Genomic DNA, 19,807 nt, shown 5'->3' on the forward strand with positions numbered 1-19,807 from the left:
AGATTAATTCCTGTAAAATCACTTAGTCCTTGCAAAAACGAGCACACAAATTAAAACACCACAACATAACTCAAATAATTTAATGAGAGACTATGACTCAAAATCATATGCATCAAAACATCAATTCATGACTAATGAACTTAATTCTCATTAAATCCACTAGCTAATTCATTCTAAGTCAGGTTCACAGAATTCCAAACCTCATATCATGTTATAGTTGATCAGGCCACAACAAGCATTCAGCACAAGAACAAATCAATTGAATTGACATATAAGAAGCATAACATAAAAAAATGCATACTATGATAATGTTCTAAACAACACCCGACTAGTTTAACTAATAGAAGCGGAAGCACAATCCCCGGCAACGGCGCCATTTTGATGAAAGGATATTTAATGAAGAGGTTTTCCTCCACTAACTACTATCAAATCCCTTTCAAGATTCAATCGTAGTATAGTATCGGGTTTTGTCGTCTCCACAGGGATTGTGTTGCTACGTATTAATTTCACTAGCTAGACATTGTTTCAACAGTTTAAACATGATATGTGTTTTATTTAAATTTAGGAAAAACTATAATTAAAGCGATAAAAGAAGTTTCACGGAGGCAAACAAAGAAGAAAGTGTATTTGGAAAATGAGTTCACTTGATTTACTACTTATTATCAACTAATATACTCTTATAAGATGAAATTAACATTTAAGATGCCGATAAGAGTTATTCACCTACTAATTTCTTAGCTAAATGAATCTACCCATTAAGAACCTAGCCTTAATTCCTTAAGTCCTAGTGATCATAAAAGGAGCATTATAGCACATACCTACTCGATAAGACATTCCCAAGCTCTGTTCCTAACCTAAGAGGTTCATGTCCTAGTGGATAGAATCACTGACTGTCACTCAAGAAATCCTAATAGTTCCTACTAGATAATCCTATCCTAGAGAGCTGAGTATCCCGACTTGTCACTCGGTATAGATCTCTTTTCCAACTCATGATATTCATACCTAAGAGTTAATGTCTCCTATTGTCACCTAGAAAACCTTAACCCAACCTAAGACATGTCTTTATTAAGATGACTGATGCAAGGGTGGTTCCTCTCATAAAATAAATTTTCACCAACTTCTCAATTGTCATGTAAATCCTAAAAAGCATCACATTGGTAAAAGATACATGAACGCGCAAAGAGAATTAATAACCTAAGACATAGGAATTTTTCCCCTTTATATGAACTAAGTCTACATTAACTCATATCAATTTCCCAATCTATTTACGAATTAATATAAACCCTTAAAATTATTAATCGACCAATAGAAGCGTTAAGCATATAGAAAAACACCAAATAATGAAAATCCATAATTATAATTGTATAATAGTATATTGAAAAAGAGAGAAAATCAAATTAAGTCATCCCAAATACTAAAAGAGAGTCAAAACAATAAAATAGGTAAAGAGAAAAGCAAAACCCAAAATAGAACGGAGCCATGGACATCCGGAGAAGCTGTGACCTCCTCCATGGCCCTGACACCGGCCCTCAAGGGCCTAGCCTTCCTCTCCACCAAGAAATTGCCTCCAAGTCTCCCAAAGGTTTTTTATTTGGTTTAGGAGAAAAGAAAGATGAAAAGGATCCCAAAAAATAGGTTAAAAACTGATTTTATAGTGAATTTCGTGTTCAGTGCGTTTTTCGTCTTTTTCTGATGATGTTTATGATCGAGTGCAGTCGCGCGAACCGTAAGTCTGTACACTCTCACGTATCTGGCGCATGGGATCACAGGAGTGGACACGTGGCGCGATCGACTGAGCGGGCACACGGTGAGCGATGCACTGAATAAAACCTCCTGCCAGCTACGAATTTTTATTTCTTTTTCCTTTTTTTTCTGGTTTTCTCTCTCTTCTCATATCTTTTCCTAAAATAACAATAACATGAAATAAATAAAAGATAAAAATAAGATAACAACTTAAAATAAACTTTTATAATCCTAAATTAAACGAAATAAATCCTAATAATATCTAGAAAATAATATAAACTTAGAAAAATACTAAAACTAAATAAAAACATTAAAATGCATGAAATAAACCTAAAGTGTCCTAAAATGACTAAAATATCTTAAATAATATATTAAAATGCATGCAAATAAACTAGAAAAATAGCCTTAAATCCCGGGTCATCAAGGGTCCAGAAGATCCACCAGAAGCTGCCCATGTTGACCTCGGGGATGATGTGGAACAAGAGAAAGAAATATAATGTTAACCATCTTTAATAATTGTAATGCTAGTACTTCTTTTTCCTTTCAATCATGAATTTGTTTCAATTGTATCTTTCGATTCTAAGTTAATAAGTTCACCTTTATTTCCTATGTCTAACGCTTTTCTGAAATTTTCCCGCGATTCCTTCTCAGTCTCCTTGGGTCTGAATTACGTTTGACGACATTGATGGTGTGCTGGGTTTAACTAGGACTTTTTCTCAGTTTTGAACTGAGGCTTTGTTCACACGCTTTTCCCGTAAGATCAGATGTGGCCTTGCCAGTTTTGCTTGGCGAGGACTTACGGTGGCTCGGGTCCCAATGTCCATGTGGGTTGCCCGAGACTTAGCCTAGTTAGGTTCGCTCGCCCAAATTTCGGGGAGGCTATTTGGATAAGAAGCTTATCCGCACACTTTGCCAACGGGTGACGGCGAGCAGCGTCGGCTTTTCAGCAGCGATCCCCAGACATCAAGGTCGTGTTGGGATCGCCACCTTCAGGGAATTTTTCCCACCTAGCACTTGCCGCAATTCAGTGTGATTGAAATCGCTTGATACAATTTTTGTATTTTCAATCAGACATTATAGTCAACAAACTCTCGAGATGGAGAACACGAATGTGTCTTTCTTTTTACAATTTAGGCGTTTTAGCCAACAAACTCCCGCGATGGAGAACAAGAACGTGTCTTTGTTTTTAATCCCGCGATCTTCATGAGTCTTACTTAGTCGATTGCCCCTGTCCCAATCCGATCTCTTCCTCAATCGTCAACTGTAGTAGTACATCAGGCTTGATGCGTTCCAAGATCGCAGCACTCGCCTCCCATCCAAACTCTCGAGGTGGTAGGCCCCTTTCCCCAACGCTCTCAAGATTCTGTAAGGGCCTTCCCAGATCGAACTCAACTTGTTCCCCACATTCCCGCTCCGTTTCTTAAGAACCAAATCTCCTCCTGCATCGCCCTAGGGCGGACTTTCGTGTCATACCTCGCCTCAGCCCGCTGTTTCATCGCAGCCTCTCTGACACGAGCTTCATCCCGTGTTTCCGACAGCAAGTCTAGTTCCACAGCCATGTTAAAAGAATTCTCGCCCTCAAACTGTGGTGCTGTCCGCCAAGAGCTGTTGTCTATTTCCACGGGCAGCATGGCGTCCGCCCCGTAGGTCATCCTGAAAAAAGTTTCCTTTGTGGTTGAGTGCGGCGTCGTGTTTTAGGACCAAATCACAACCGGGAGCTCGTCCAGCTAGGATCCATTTGCCTCAGACTGTCGGCGCTTTAAACCTCGCAAGATCACTTTATTCGCTGACTCCGCCTATCCATTGGTCTGAGGGTGTTCTACCGAAGAAAATCTTCGTTGTATGCCCATTTCCTCATAGAACTCCCTTGCATGATTACTTGCAAACTGCGTCCCATTGTCCGAGGCGATCGCCCTCGGGACCCTAAACCGGCACACGATCCTTCTCCAGTAGAAACATACGATCTTTCCTGCGGTGATGCTCGCAAAGGGCTCATCTTCTACCCACTTTGTGAAGTAATCCACCGCCACGAGGATGAATTTCATCTGTGATCTGGCGGTTGGAAAGGGTCCCACCAGGTCGACTCCCCACATGGCGAAGGGCCACAGCCCGCTGATCGTAGCCAACTGTTCTGGCGGGGCTTTAGGCAAGTCCGCAAACATCTGGCATTTTTCGCATCTCTTCACAAATTCCGCGCAATCTTTCCTCATCGTGGGCCAATAAAAACCGGCCTTGAGGACCTTGCACGCCAAGGACCTTCCCCCGATGTGGCTAGCGCAGACTCCCTCATGAACCTCCGCCATGACGACCTCGTACTTTCCGGGCGGCAGACACCTTAGGAGGGGCGAGCTAAATCCTTTTCGAAAAAGCGTGCCATCGATCAGCGTGTAGTGTCCCGCCTCTCGCCTTTGCTCCTTCGCGTACTTTACTACCTCGCCCGGCTCTCCTGTCAAGATGTCCACGATGGGGTCCATCCAAGTTTCCTGGCGCTCGACACTGGCCACCAGCTCCACCTCTATACTCGGATTGGCCTGTGTCTTCTGAATCACACTCCGATTATTCCCAGGCTTCCGGGTACTTGCTAGCTTTGCCAGGGCATCCGCCCTTTGATTCCTCGCCCTTGGCACGAACTCAACTACCACCTCCTGCAGTCGACCCATTAGGAGTCGCACGCGCTCCAGATATTTTGTCAAGGCAAGCTCTTTCACCTGAAATACCTCATTCACCTGATTTGCTACCAGCAACGAATCTGTTCTAACCAGCAAACTGTCGATCTGAACCTCGAAGGCCAACTTCAAGCCCGCGATTAACGCTTCGTACTCCGCCTGATTATTGCTTGCTTTGAACTAAAATCTCAAAGACTGTTCTAGTATTAATTCCCCAGGTCCTTGCAGCGTGACCCCTGCTCCGCTTCCATTCTCATTCGACGATCCATCGATGAACAACGTCCATTGCGTACTTACTCTCTCGCCGGCTTCCGGTGTTAATTCTACCACGAAATCCGCTAAAGCTTGCTCTCCTACCTTTCCTCTCTTGTCATACTGCAAACCATACTCCGACAGTTCTACTGACCACGCGACGAGCCTTCTTGATCAGTCTGGCTTCTGCAACACCTGCCTCAAAGGTTATCAGTTCTTACCTTTACGTGAAAGCTCTGGAAGTAAGGCCTTAGGCGTCTGGCGGTCACGAGCACGGCGAGCGCCGCCTTCTCAATCTTCTGGTACCTGATCTCTGCGCCCTGAAGTGTATGGCTCACAAACTAGACTATTTTTTGTTCGCCCTCCACTTCTTGGAGAATTACTGAGCTGATTACATAGTCGCTGATAGAGAAATACAAAATGTAAGGGGAGACCTTGGACAGGTTTCGACAGAACTGGCGGTGCGGACAGAAGTTCCTTGAGGCGATTGAAAGCTTCCTCGCACTCTGGACTCCACTCAAAAGCCGTATTTTTCTTAAGGCATTTGAAAACGGAGCTGACTTGTCGCCCGAAGGAGGGAGGAATCTGGAAAGGGCCGCAATCCGCCCCGTCAGACGCTGCACCTCTTTCACACTGCTTGGACTCTTCATTTCCTGAATTGCTTTGCACTTGTCCGGGTTGATCTCAATTCCTCTCGATGTTATCTTGAAGCCTAGAAATTTTCCTCCTTGTATCCCGAAAGAACACTTTCTAGATTGAGTCTCATGTTGTGCTTTCGGAGCCTCCCAAAAGCTTCCAGCAAATCCTCATGACGATTTGCTCCTAGAACGGATTTTACGATCATGTCATCAACGTAGACCTCCATGTTTCTTCCTACCTGATCTGCGAAGACCCTATCCATCAGCCGTTGATATGTCGCCCCGACATTCTTCAATCTAAAAGACATTGTCTGATAGCAGTAATTCACCCTGGCGGTCATGAAGGCAGTTTTGTCCTCGTCTGACGGGTGCATCTTGATTTGGTGGTAACCTGAGTAAACATCCATTAGGCTTAGCAATTCATTGTCGGACGCTTCGTCCACCAGTTTGTCTATACTCGGCAATGGGTAAGAATCCTTTGGGCATGCCTTGTTTAGATCTGTGTAGTCCACGCACATGCGTCATTTCCCGTTTGCCTTCTTCACCATCACCACGTTCGCCAACCATGTAGGACATTTGATTTCACGGATAAATTTCGCCGCCAGTAATTTGTTTACTTCTTGTTGAACTGCTTTCTCCTTTTCATCGCCCATGCGCCGGTGTGTCTGGGTTACCGGCTTAATCCCGGGGTCCAATGCTAGCTTATAGAAAATGAAGTTTGGATCTATTCCCTGCATGTCTTTGTGGCTCCATGCGAAAAGATCCAGATTTTCACCCAACAATTTTGATAGCCTTTGTTCTTGGCTCTCAGTCAGCCTAGTCCCGATTTTAAGGACCCTGTCTCCAAATTTCAGCTCCTTAGTTTCCTCGATCGGTGTGGGCCTGTTAACGCGGTCTTCGCCTCTCGGATCCAGGCTCTCTTCTGGCACATCGACCTCATGGCATCGGTGTCTTGTCAAGGCACTCTTCCGTCCGTTACCGATCCACCGCGTTGCAGTAGCATTCTCTTGCGATCTTCTGGTCCACACTAATTCTCCCGATACGCCCGCTCGCCAACGAATACTTGACCGCCAGATGTGCTGTTGAGATCACGACACACAGCCGATTCAAAGTGTTTCTGCCGATTATCATGTTGTAAGATCCCACCGCCCCTAGGACTAAGTATCTTACCTTCAACGTCTTAACGTTCTCAAGCACGCCAAATGTAGTATCAAGGTCGAGGACACCCCTCACCCACACCTGCTCGCCCACAAACCCCACAAGAGAACCTGTGTAGGGAGTGAGGTCTCTCTCGTCCAAACCGAGCCGATCAAACGCGTCGCCGTAAATAATGTCCGCCGAACTCCCCTGGTCCAAAAGCACTCGCTGTACATTGAGCTGGTTTACACGGAGCAGGACTACAATCGGGTCATCAAGATGTGGCTTTATTCCAAAAAAGTCAGCAGATGAAATTATAATGTCAGGATGCGGAAAACCGAAAAAAACCTCCGTAACCGCATTCACTGCCCTAGCGTATCGTTTTCTCGCCGCATTTGTGACTCCACCTCCTCCGAACCCTCCTGCGATTGTTCCCACTTCTTTAGATGTTGAACCCTTACCGCCCTGAGCACTCATGGGCCTCCTCGCCGCCACCAACTTCTCGATCTCGCGCTGCAAAGCGCGGAATTCCTCTGTAACATGGCTCGTTGCCCGGTGGTACTCGCACCATTCACCTGGTCGCCTGGGTGCCCTTAGCTCGCCGATCATTCGTGTCGCCTGCATTACTTGGAAGATTTCCGTTTGGCCCGGGCTATTCACGGACATCGGCCTTCCTGCTCGAGGGGAAAGTTACCATTTGCGTCACGATTTCCACAGGTCTTTCCTCCTAAACGGCTCAAGTTCCGTCACAGCCTCCGCCTCCCGGATCTCCCCACCCTGCTGCTCCAGACGGCTGTCAACGTCGCGGATTAAACGTCTCCAATCCCTATGAGCAACCGGCGCCCGAGGTGTTGGCAATCCACCTTCTGATACCTCCAGCGAGAGCGATGGAGGCTCCTGCTCCTCGCTGTGCGGCCTTCTCCGCATGCGACACGGTGGTGGACCGCGCGTGTTCTCCAGCTCTCCGTCGCGTCGTCGACGACGTGTCTCCATCAAATTCCAATCGCAAACCTAGAATTCCACCGGAAATACGAAAATCAAAGTCAACCCCACAGAAAATCGAACTTCTCTCAACGAAATCACAATCCACGTAGTCCGGGATTCGAAATCTACCGATCCCCACAGACGGCGCCAAATGTTCTATCCAAGAACATAGAGATGAGGTATGGTATCTAGAGTGAAGGGATTGCAATGTGAGAATTTAGAGAGAGAGAGCGTGTAACCGCTTAGAGAGAGAATGTAACTGAATTTCAAGTTTCTTATTTCTCAAATGAGCTAAGAGTCCCTTACATTCAGTGACCGCCCGTACTTATAGGCTCGGGGTTGGGCCTAATGTCCATAACCGTCCTTAGTGGGTCAGTTGGGCCTCTCGGGGGAGGCCCAACTCCCTGGCTCGCGCACCGCTCTGAGGCAAGCGCCCCTGGGCGAGGGCCCCTGGGGCCCTCGCCCAGTCTAGGAAGAGAGGAAGAAGAAAACTAACAGTAGTAAAATTTACAAGATAGCATCAATGAACCACCTACTAGTAAGAAACCCACCACCTTCTTGGAGAAAGATTAACGAGATCATACCTGTGACGCCTTGAGCTGAGAAGGGCGAGGATTGATCGCCTTCTATGTGGAGGGACGCACCACACCCGAACAAGAGGTATTCCGAGACTGTGTAGGGATGGACTATACAGTTGAGGAAGGCATATATGATTTGATTGTACTACCCATAACAACAAGTTGCAACTTCTTTTCTGGAGCCCAACTCATAAGAACTCCATGGTTAAATGTGCTAGCCTTGGAGCAATATTATGATGGGTGACCTCCTGGGAAGTTTTCCCGGGAAGCGCGCGAGTGAGGACAAAGCGCGCTGAAAAGACTCGTGTTGTTACCGTGAGGCCAGTCGTCAGGTCAGGATGTTACAATACCTCATTAAAACCTTAACAGGAAAAACCCCTTAGGAAAACCTGGTGAAGGAAAAAGAGTACATGAAATCAGAAATCAAGAGGAATCTCCAAGGAGGACTATACAAAAGAAACACATAGACTAAAACAAAAAACCCCAATCCAATCCAGTGTCTTCAGAGCAGTGCAATTGCTAAAAAATAGCGGCGAGACTATTCCAACAATCCTGACAAAACAAAGCCACAAGTCCCAAATTCCTTTGCTTCCAAAGAAGTCAATTTTAACATAATTTTCACATTAACGCACCCTCCACCAAAGCTGCCCTCAATTGCTCTTCATTCCTCAATTAGCATCAAAATAACTACCAAGAGCTTCCAGCCAAAGGATATCCATAACAATGTACACTATCACATGAATTGGAAATACAACATGGAGAACAGTACTGGTCGCTTTAAATCTGCATAAAAACAAGAAACGAGAAAAGAAAGCAAGCTGCCTACCGACAAACTTGCAATGAAACCATGATTAAGTAGACTATAGTCTGACTCCCTGTAAACCACGAAGCTTCAAGAAAAAACCAACCTTCATCACAAGACAAGATCCCAATTTAGACAGCCAAAATAGTGCAGCGGTCCACGTTAAAGAATATCCAAGCAAGCCAAAGGATTTAGGGACCATTCATATGCAGAGTAACCAAAATCTCTCACCTTAGCCTTGAGCCAGCTCCATGATTTATGCTTAATTAACTCAAGAATTGCAGACCTGTCAAAAGCTCCATTCTTGAAAATAACAGCATTTATAGTATTCCAAATGCATCGACCCACAACAGCAACCCAAACTAACCATGCTCTCTTCCTTCTTTTCACCCCGCCACAAAACTCCAAGTGTTGCATAAAATGAATTTTGCCATCAGAAGGTAATACACAGGTAACACCCCACCAGTCATGAATATCAACCCATACTTTCCACACACACGGGCAGTCAAAAAATAAGTGAGAAGTAGTTTCCACTGCACCTGTACAAAAAGAACATAACACACAGAATTATCATTAAAAGGAACTCCTCTCCTTCTTAAATTTTCCTTAGTCTGAACCCTTTCCAGCAGCACTCTCCATGCCAAAGAAATTGAATTAGAGGGAGCTTTCAAAGACCACAAAATTGAAAAAAAATTTGTCCCCTGAATCATAAATCGGTCATTATAAAAATTCGAATGCTGATTTTACTGTGCATCCCCCCTAAGGGATCCAAAACCCAACACCATGAATCTGGTCTCCCATGAATTGGTGAGAACGAGCCTAGTAGCCTCCTTAAATCTGCTAACAAGTCCTCCTCAACTGAACCAAGACTACGCTGCCACTCAAATCTCTAATCCCAGCGATCACCACACCACATACCCATGTCCTTGATTGAGATGATATTGAGAACAACATCCCATATTTTGAGAATAAATGACCATCATCTATCCAATTTTCTTTCCAAAAGAGAACCTCGTTCCCCTCACCAATCCTTATACGCATACCCTCAATAAACCAACTACCATCTCCTTCCCCACCGCATTCCAAATTCAAATCCTTATACCAGCATGAGGCAGAAGCTGGAATCCGACCCTTATACTTTGCCTTAATTACTCTACACCAGAATTTCCCACAGTCAGTGAGAAAAGTCCAACTCCACTTCTCTAATAAAGCCCGATTGAACTTTCCTAATTCCCTCACCCCCGGTCCTCCCACATTAACATGCACTTCTTCATGTAATGAGCTTCAGAGAGACCAAGTTTAGAAGGAATTCAGATCTATTTCTTTCCTGAATTCAAAGTGAACATTAGTTTCATATTTTTTTACCAAGATAAATTTTACACGAAAATAGGATGATATCAAAGTTCAGAGTATTCAAAACTAATGACGAACATTGGTTTTTGTTAAATTAATGTTGAAAAGTGCTCATAATTTCACATCATGTTCTCCATGTGAGTGGACAAATTATTCGTAATGTGCATCAAAATCCTATATAGAAAAAACCATGGGAGCTTATTTTGAAGTTTTGTGATATTTGATAATTTTCTGAGGTTCCCCAAGACTCAAAGGATCAACATTTCTCTCTCCCATCACCCCCACCACTCTTCTCTCCCTCTCCACCACAACCACCACCACCTCTCTCCCTTCCTCCCCCACCACCACCACCACCCTTCACCCATCCCTCTATCCTCGATATGCCCCCCCCCCTTCCCACCACTACCCATCTCGCACTTCTCTCTTCCTCCCACCTCCCTTTGCCACCGTTCCACCATCCACCTCCCTCTCATTCCCACTCACCCTCCAACATAATGTAGGGTCGTGAACACCGTTAAAAAAAATAAGCTAATGCTTAAGGCCCAAAAAAATTAAGGCCCCAAAAAAAATTAGTTATTAATCATTAATAATTTTTAAACAACCAAAGTATAAAAAATTTAGAATTATTTATTTCCTAAATATTAGCCAACTAAAAAAGGAAGTTAGGCCAATATATCATTATATCTAAGGTTAACAATGTGACAAGGTAGATTGAATGTGTTATCTATTTTATCTATTGAAAGTGAAATGTTAGAATTGCTTGATAATAAAACTCGGATAAATGATTTTGCAGCTAAAAAGCTAGAATATTAATATAAAAATTAATATTTTATGTTAGTTTTCTTAAAAGTTCTGTAAAAAAAAGACCTATTTAACAATTTCGCCTAAGGCCTCAAAATGTCTGTACACGGCCCCTCACATAATGCTCCCTCCTTCGAGATTGCACTCAAACTGGACCCAGATGAATAAATGAAGAACTTTTACATGTTTGACTACAACTTGTTTGGGGAAATTTCTGAACCAAATTGAAGATATTTAGGGGAAGTGCTGGTGCGGCATTGCCTCCATGTCAGTATGTCACCCCTATTACGTGTTTGTAGCTAAGGTTCAAAATAACACTTTGATGATATTATTTCATAAAATTATATTTTTATAACTAACGAATTTTAAACAATACATTATTTTGAGAATTACTTAACCAATAAATTTTTATTTCACTACTCATATAATTTTTAATTTAAAAAATAGTAATATATATATATAATTCTTTTTTTATGCATCGGAAAATTATATATATATATATATATATAATTCTAGTTAAGGGGAATTTTATCATTTTATTACTCCCTCGTTTTTATTTAATTGTCCACTTTGAAGAAATTTTTTTGTTCCTATTTAACTGTTAGCATTTCAAGAGAGCATTAAATGATGTTTTTACAATAAATGTCCTTGTCAGAACAATAAATGAGGAGAGATAACATATACTTTAAAGGGTAAAATAGAAAAATAACCCTCACTTTTTCTAAAAATCAACAAAATTAATCACACCCTTAATATGTGTGCCTCCACTCAAAGTGGACAGTTAAATAGGAACGAAGAGAGTATAATTTATGTCATATTCTATCATTATTCATTACTTAGTTCACCTCAAACATGGGGGAGATAACATTATAACTATCTGGTTTGTTAGCGATGTATAAAAATTCAAATAGAAGGATCAACTTGCTTCTGCTTCCTTGACCCCCTTGGAGGCTCCTTCCTCGGTGGTGGTTGAAGCTCTTGAGTTTTGGTGGGCGTTTTCTACGGCGATCGATTTGTATTTTCGTTCAGTTTGTTTTGAGACAGATTGTCTTCAGTTGTTAATTGAGGCTTGGAGTATCCCTCTCAAGGGCTTCCTACCTTACCTCGATTATTCGTGACTGTCGTATTTCACATTTTGATGTTGTTTTTTTTTTCTTTTGTTCATCGTACAAGAAACTCTATTGTCGATTGTTTGGGTAATTTAGCCTTTTTCACTGGTCTTAGGGTCTGGATGGAAGAAGTCTCTTATAATGGGGTCTTCACTTAATCCACAATGATGTGATGGCTCTCGTTGCCTATTTAACTTAAATTTGGTAAAAATAATCATCACGATTATATTATATGATAGAAAATGACCAATGAGAATTTTTTTTCCAATAAGAAGAGTTGAGAATCCAATGCATAACATGAACAATAACTTTTTTTAGGGGTTGTCTAAATGACGCATGATAAAGTTTGGGTTAAATAACTCATCATCCAATCACATTGGAGATAAATGAGTTAGAATTTCTATATTTTATTTATTAATTTATATCCAACTCATTTATCTCCAATATGATTGGATGATGGGTTATTTAACCCAAACTTTATCATGAGTCATTTAGACAACTTTTTTTTAAACCTAACATAAACAATACTTAAATCAAATTTGGAAATGAACAAAAAACACTATCGAGGTTGGCGTATTTATTGTATTCCCACACGAAAGGCCGCTCTAAGTGCCTTGTCGTTCGTTTGTTCTGTTTGTGCTCCCACTCATTGTTGGCCTCTCAAAACCAAAATGCCCTTCTCTTTTCTCTCTTTCTCTCCCATCCCTGCATTGTGTTCCTCCTTCATCACCACCCCGCTTTGCTTTCACCATCCTTTTATGGTTAGTGTTCTTCATTCTTTTCTCTCTTCTTATGCCATATTTGAATTCTAACGATTGCTTGAATATAATGGGGACAGGTCTCGGGTGGTGTCGGGTGTTGGAAAAATGGCATACAAAGTGGACCATGAATACGATTATCTCTTCAAGATTGTACTCATTGGAGACTCTGGTGTTGGGAAATCCAATATACTCTCCAGGTTTACCCGAAATGAGTTTTGTTTGGAGTCCAAGTCTACCATTGGGGTCGAATTTGCAACTAGAACATTACAGGTTGGTTTTTTATTCCCTGAAATTTTGTGAAATATTTGCTAGTTTTCTGTTAATCTTCATGTAAGAGATAGTGGGTGTAGCTCAAAAACTTACATTTCTGCAATATTTATTGGGATTTTTTATTGTTTCTTAGCCCCTCTATTAGGTTGAGAAGGTGTTAGAAATATTAGATAGAACTATTCATGTTCTTATTCCAATATAGTTTAAGCTTATGGATAATATAAGTAGATTTATGATATGTTACGCCATAAAAAAGTTGAATTTCTCATGAAGGTAGGTGAGAACTGTGCATTGTTCATGCTTCAAGTCCAATTGCCTATTGTGTAAGGAATGTGTTAAAAGTATTGTATAAAAATATTTATATATTTTCACCCAACCCAACAACTTATGTTTTTAGAATAGTTGATTCGTGACATAAGGACCTGAGAAATAAAGGTCCGAGAGCAAGAGAAGATGAAGGAAAATGTTAGTTGCGTGTGACTTTGTATACATAATCTTAGAGAATGTGCACCATTGAAGTTGATGAATATATAAGTGCAAAAGAGATTGAAACAAGTGAATGAATGGTGATGACCAGAGTTGTATAAAAAAAAATTAATTTGAAAAAATGATCTGTGTAAGAAGTATCATCCCAAGATGAATAAGCTTGGAAGAAACTTTTCAAACAGAAAGATAGGTGTTATTAGCAAAAGAAAAAGAGAACAATACTTGTTACAATGAAGCAAGCAAGATATTTTTTATTTTGGATTTCTCTTACATGTTTCATGATTGTAATTTTGTACTGTTTGAAGAATAAGGAGTAACTAAATTTCCAGTGCTCATGTATTATGAGAACGCTTGCAGTTTTGGTGTTGACATTGTGTGTCATTTGATCCATGTAGCCTAAATAGTGGAAAAGTATTGGGTTTTCAAGTGTTAGTTTGGAGTCCTCTTGTTTAAGAATGAGCTAGATAAAGACTATTTAAGATTTGAGTCCCACATACCCAATGCCTTAAAATTTTAGCTAAAGATATGGTGTCCAATTCTTTTGATGGTCTTCATCACTGTTGGTCCATTGGTGCATGCTCTCCTGCTTTGGGCTCTTTTGTCTCCCCAGCAAAAAGTATTTTGCTTCTTGTTGCTCGCAGTTTTGGTATATAGTACTTATGCTGTTTCCTACATGAAGAATTAATTCCTTGGAGTACATGCTTGTTGGACACAGGTGGAGGGGAAGACTGTAAAGGCACAAATATGGGACACTGCTGGTCAAGAGAGGTACAGAGCTATTACTAGTGCATACTACAGAGGAGCTGTTGGTGCCTTGTTGGTGTACGACATAACAAAAAGGCAAACATTTGAAAATGTGCAGAGGTGGCTTCGCGAGCTAAGGGACCATGCCGACGCCAACATTGTTATTATGATGGCCGGAAATAAGTCGGACCTGAATCACCTGAGAGCAGTCTCATCAGAAGATGCTCAAAACTTGGCTGAGAAGGAGAGTCTGTCATTTCTAGAGACTTCAGCATTGGAGGCGTTGAATGTTGAAAAGGCATTCCAAACCATTTTGTTTGATATATACCAAATCATAAGTAGAAAGGCATTGGCAGCACAGGAGGCAGCTTCTACTACTAGCCTCCCTCATGGGACTACCATAAATGTGTCAAATTTGTCAAGTAATGTGGAGAAGAAAACATGTTGCTCCAATTGAGAGGGTAAACTGTGTAGCAATGGTTAGGAGGAGCAAGTTTTTCAGGGAATTCTTTTTGTATTTGAAAACACAAATGACATGAGAAATGGATGCTACCTTCTGCCAGGTTTTCTTGTATGCAACAAGCACAACATTAACATGCAATTTATGTTTCTGGCTTTGGCATACTGATTCTGAAATGCAGACAATGGGATTTCAGAGTATGGTGTGGTCTTAGTACAGTCATGGATTAGAAGTTGTAATTAAAGCATTGTAAGTGTACATTGTCCCTTATTTTGCTCGTTTATCTTCCAGTTTATTCTTCATATGAACTTGCTAATATTGACAAGAGATGCTAGAAACTGTTTATTTTAGATGATTGATTGTGCACCCAATAACCAGGTAGGCTAGTTAATTACTTAAAAACAAGCATTTCATTGATAGCTTAAAAGCCTATATACATATACCGACAGACCATATGAAAGGTCTTACAAAGTAAGAGTCTACACGAGTAAAATAACATTTACAAATACATAATGATCTTCACACAGACGGCACCACATGTGGACTGGTCGGTCTCCTTGAACTCTGGGGCGGTGCTCAGCGTCGGTTGGCCTTAGAGTATGGTGGCGTTGGCCTAGGGAGAGTACCTGCAAAAGAGACTTCAACGCTCAAGTCAGTGTGTGAGCAATGAGAGTATTTATATGTCTTAGAAGAACACGCGAAATGCTAAGAATTGATAGCATGTTATGTAAACGAACGATGAAACCTGTATTTATAAGGTTCGTATCTGTGTTCAATGTCTCTACAGGTGTAAGGGAAGTCCTTAAGTGGAGTTTCCGAGCGCAAATTGGCTTGTGTCATCATGCTTTAAGTGTTTCATCTCGGCCATTTGTAAGGCTGCTCGGAAACTTTGCCAGTTGGACCGGGGTGGTCAATTCTTAAACCAGGTTGTGCATGTCGCATTTATGGTGTATGCTTAAGAGAAAAACCTTTGTGTGGTATGTAACTCAATTAACAAATAAAGACTAACTCATCATCTAAATTAGTATTTTCCTAATTCTACGATTCCAAACAAGTTCAACAGAAAATTCAAAAATCATTGGTCTCAAGAGGGCTAAAATCAGGAGCACCCATAACATAATAACCCCACGAAACCTTTATATTGAGATTTTTTCGTTGGCTGAAAATATTGTTATGATACTTTATTATGCGATGTGCATTATGTACTGATCTACTTGATGCTATATAGATTACATTTATCTTGTTAGTTGTCAATGCAAATTTGAACATCACTTATTTCATTTGCTATCTGTTTGAGGGTCTCTATACTGGTCAAACCATGCAAGCCAAGTAGTGCAATTTAGGAGTACTGTATGTGTCGTTGGGCGTCAACTTGTACTACCAACACTAATTGAAAGACGCTACTGTCGGTCATTGTTGGTAAATCCGCAAGTGTACGAATCCACCGGGTTTTAAATATCGAACCACATGGATTGTGAGTGACTAAATTCAGCTTAAGCCTTGAGTTTGAAGGTTTGTTTTATTAAGATGATGAAATGTCGAAGTAGTAAAAAGGAAAAATAAACATAAACTCAGAAAATAACATGCTTTGGGTTCTTGTTCAACTAGTCAATTCAAGCACATCATTCTAAGCACATGAACTCATGAATCTCTCCTTGATGATATAGCCTAGTTACTCACTTATTGATTCCTCACATAAGCAATTCTCCCATACTAAAAGCTAAGCCCAATTCCTTGTGTACTTAGTCATTTATATGAGGTTTTAGATCATGCAAATTCAGGCCATCAAACCCCAACCCTTCCTCTATTCCTAGTAGAAAGCGTAGAAGGGGTAATCTCAAATCGGTTCCCTAATCAATAACAAACTTCCGTTCTGATTATAGAAAAGTATAAAGCAAGCATGCATACAAGCTTAGATTGATATTCAGAAAAAGGGATTCAAGCAAAGAAGAAGAACATGTGGGAAAGAACTTAAGATTATAACTCAAATATGAAAAGTCTTACAAAGAAAACCAAAGCAATAGAAGAGAGATTAGCCAAGCATGGCAAGTGGCTAAGAACCTGAATTACAAGCTTGGAAGCCTTCTCTCACTCTCCTAGATGATCCTCTACCTCTGAATTTTTCAAAGTATCAAAAGATACAAGAGAAAATGACTAGAATCCTATTTATAGGCAAAAATCACGAGTCTGGGATGTTCCTAGCGCTCAGGCGCCAATTCAGAGCGCCAATTCCATGCTGAAACTGAGCCTCTGGAAGGTAATTGGCGCCTAGGCGCCAATTAAGCACGCCTAGGCGCCAATTCCAGAACCCTGGAAAAAGCAATTGGCGCCTAGGCGCCAATGTAGCACGCCTAGGCGCTCTGACTCGCTGGAAAACCTTTTGATCTTCATTTTAACTCCTCTTTACTCCTCTTTAAGCCTCTCTTCAATTCTCCAAACCTCTAGACACTCTATCTTCAGCTGTTACAACCTGAAAACTTGATGACAAAGCTAGGAAAATATCTAGAAATTCAGAGGTTAGTTTTGCACAAAGGCTCCAAAACAAGTGGAAATTGCCTATGACTCTTAAACTCTAATCAAATGCAACTAAAGCCCTTATAAAACTACAAAATTACTAAACTAATGCAAATGCACATAAAAAGTAAAAATGCATGAGAATGCATGAAACACTACATGAGACACAAGAAAAAGACTCAAAACCTACAAGGAAAAACCCTAAAAACATCATATAAACCTGGGTCATCACACCACTATACTCAACGACAGCTCGCCCTCGAGCGTCACTAAGATTAGCTTGCCCTCAAGCACAAAGAATTGCTCCCAACACACATGCCAAAAGAGGGATACATTTTTAGAAAACCGGGGGATCTAGTAAATGCAGTTAGTTCCAAGAGAAAGATTCAACAATCAACTTCATGCTACTCTTAGATAAAGAAGAATTAGAGTCCACTATGAGAAGCATTTAGAGCTAACATCCTAGCATGAGACAATTGTTTAGTGCACTGAGCACACAAGCAAGTTCATAGGTTCTGAGAATCATTCCCTCAAGAGCAACTAAAGTTGACAATGCATTATTCATTGAGACTTCAAAAGGGTTGCGATGTTGGCTAGGTAAAGCACAAGGTAGTTGGTCCCTAAGGAAGACTAAGGCTGCACAAAATTTGAGTGTGGTCCAATTTGGAATTCCGGAGCTTTCAAGCTATCGATACTTAGCACTCAAGTCTCTTAACCCCTTGTTATTTCAGATCATTTTTCCCTTTTTTTTTTTGGAACTCCACCACACCATGGAGTTCATTTTCTCTTTTGACTTTTTTCAATTTTTTTCTTTGGAGCAAGAGACAATTGCAGTTTTTGTAAACTAGCTCCATCAAGAGTTAAGAACCACAACTCCCCATTGAATCCTCCAAACAACCAGCCCATTAAACATAGATACCAAGGAAATATCCATAAGGCTCAAAAGGGTCAACTAGGGACAAAGATGTTATAAAACAATTTCTGAAGTACAAGAAAACCTACCAGTCTCAAGAATGCAAGTCTCCTAAAGCTACACTCAAGGACGCATGAAATGAAACACAGAACCAAGAAATGCAAGTGAGTCAGGATCCTCCAGGGAAATTATATAGTGAAGGGTCAAAGATGGACCCTTGTGGACTCACATCAACTTTATCCTCAAGACAACACTTAGAAGACCGAAGTCTCTCCCTCTCTTTCCCAAACATACAATCACTCCCCAAAAGAAAGCACAAAGTATCCACTTAAAAACATTTTCAAAACCAGCATCATGTGAGTGAGCAAGACTTGGGAACATGTCATTTGAGTATAAGGAATAAAGACCAAGGTATAAAAGACTCTATATAACAATGCATGATAAAATTGGATAAACAAAATCTATAAAAGAAAAATATGCAAAAATGCTTGGACTAAAACTCAGGGTAAGAAAAAGAACCTCCTTCAAAGTGATTGAGTGCCTCCAAGTGTGTATCCTTTTTATTTCCTGAAACACTAAACATAAAACGTAAAACAGCAAAAGAAGATCCTAAGTATCAACTTATCAACTCATGACCAATGAATCTAATTAAAATTAAATTCACTAGCTGATTCACTCTAGGTCAGGTTCATGGAATTCCAAACCTCAAATCATATTATAATTGATCAAGTCACAACAAGCACTAAGAACAAGAACGAATCAGTTAAATTGATACATAGGAACAAAACAGAAAAAAAAATATGGGTTGTCTCCCATTCAGCCCAAAGTTATAGTCTTAGGTAGACTAAACTTCAAACTCGTAACTCAAACCAAAAATCACAAACAATCCCCGGCAACGGCGCCAAAAACTTGTTGGTAAATCCGCAAGTGTACGAATCCACCCGGTTTTAAATATCGAACCACAGGGATTGTGAGTGACTAAATTCAGCTTAAGCCTTGAGTTTGAAGGTTTGTTTTATTGAGATGATGAAATGTCGAAGTAGTAAAAAGGAAAAATAAACATAAACTCAGAAAATAACATGCTTTGGGTTCTTGTTCAACTAGTCAATTCAAGCACATCATTCTAAGCACATGAACTCATAAATCTCTCCTTGATGATATAGCCTAGTTACTGACTTATTGATTCCTCATATAAGCAATTCTCAAATACTAAAAGCTAAGCCCAATTCCTTGTGTACTTAGTCATTTATATGATGTTTTAGATCATGCAAATTCAGGCCATCAAACCCCAACCCTTCCTCTATTCCTAGTAGAAAGCGTAGAAGGGGTAATCCCAATTCGGTTCCCTAATCTATAACAAACTTCTGTTCTGATTATAGAAAAGCATAAAGCAAGCATGCATACTAGCTTAGATTGATATTCAGAAAATGGGATTCAAGCAAAGAAGAAGAACATGAGGGAAAGAACTTAAGATTATAACTCAAATATGAAAAGTCTTACAAAGTAAACCAAAGCAATAGAAGAGAGATTAGCCAAGCATGACAAGTGCCATGCTTGGCTAAGAACCTGAATTACAAGCTTGGAAGCCTTCTCTCA

The 19,807-nt window shown here is 40.8% G+C and overlaps 1 protein-coding gene across 2 annotated transcripts; it reads left to right on the top strand.

The window, feature by feature from the left end:
- The first annotated feature begins 12,666 nt into the window (after nucleotides 1-12,666).
- LOC130726663 (ras-related protein Rab2BV-like) lies at nucleotides 12,667-15,530 on the top strand. Of its 2 annotated transcripts, XR_009014936.1 has the most exons (4): nucleotides 12,667-12,824; nucleotides 12,902-13,094; nucleotides 14,296-15,033; nucleotides 15,312-15,530. XR_009014936.1 is itself a non-coding variant. In XM_057577966.1 (3 exons), the coding sequence occupies exons 2-3, from the start codon at nucleotides 12,930-12,932 to the stop codon at nucleotides 14,779-14,781; spliced, it is 651 nt and encodes a 216-aa protein (XP_057433949.1). In that variant the 5' UTR covers nucleotides 12,667-12,824; nucleotides 12,902-12,929; the 3' UTR covers nucleotides 14,782-15,109. The 2 variants fall into 2 exon arrangements, 1 of the variants encoding a protein (XP_057433949.1); XM_057577966.1 differs by lacking the exon at nucleotides 15,312-15,530 and having other exon boundaries at nucleotides 14,296-15,109.
- Nucleotides 15,531-19,807: the final 4,277 nt, after the last annotated feature.

This window comes from Lotus japonicus, chromosome 6, assembly GCF_012489685.1.
Source record: "Lotus japonicus ecotype B-129 chromosome 6, LjGifu_v1.2".
Lineage (NCBI taxonomy): Eukaryota > Viridiplantae > Streptophyta > Magnoliopsida > Fabales > Fabaceae > Lotus > Lotus japonicus.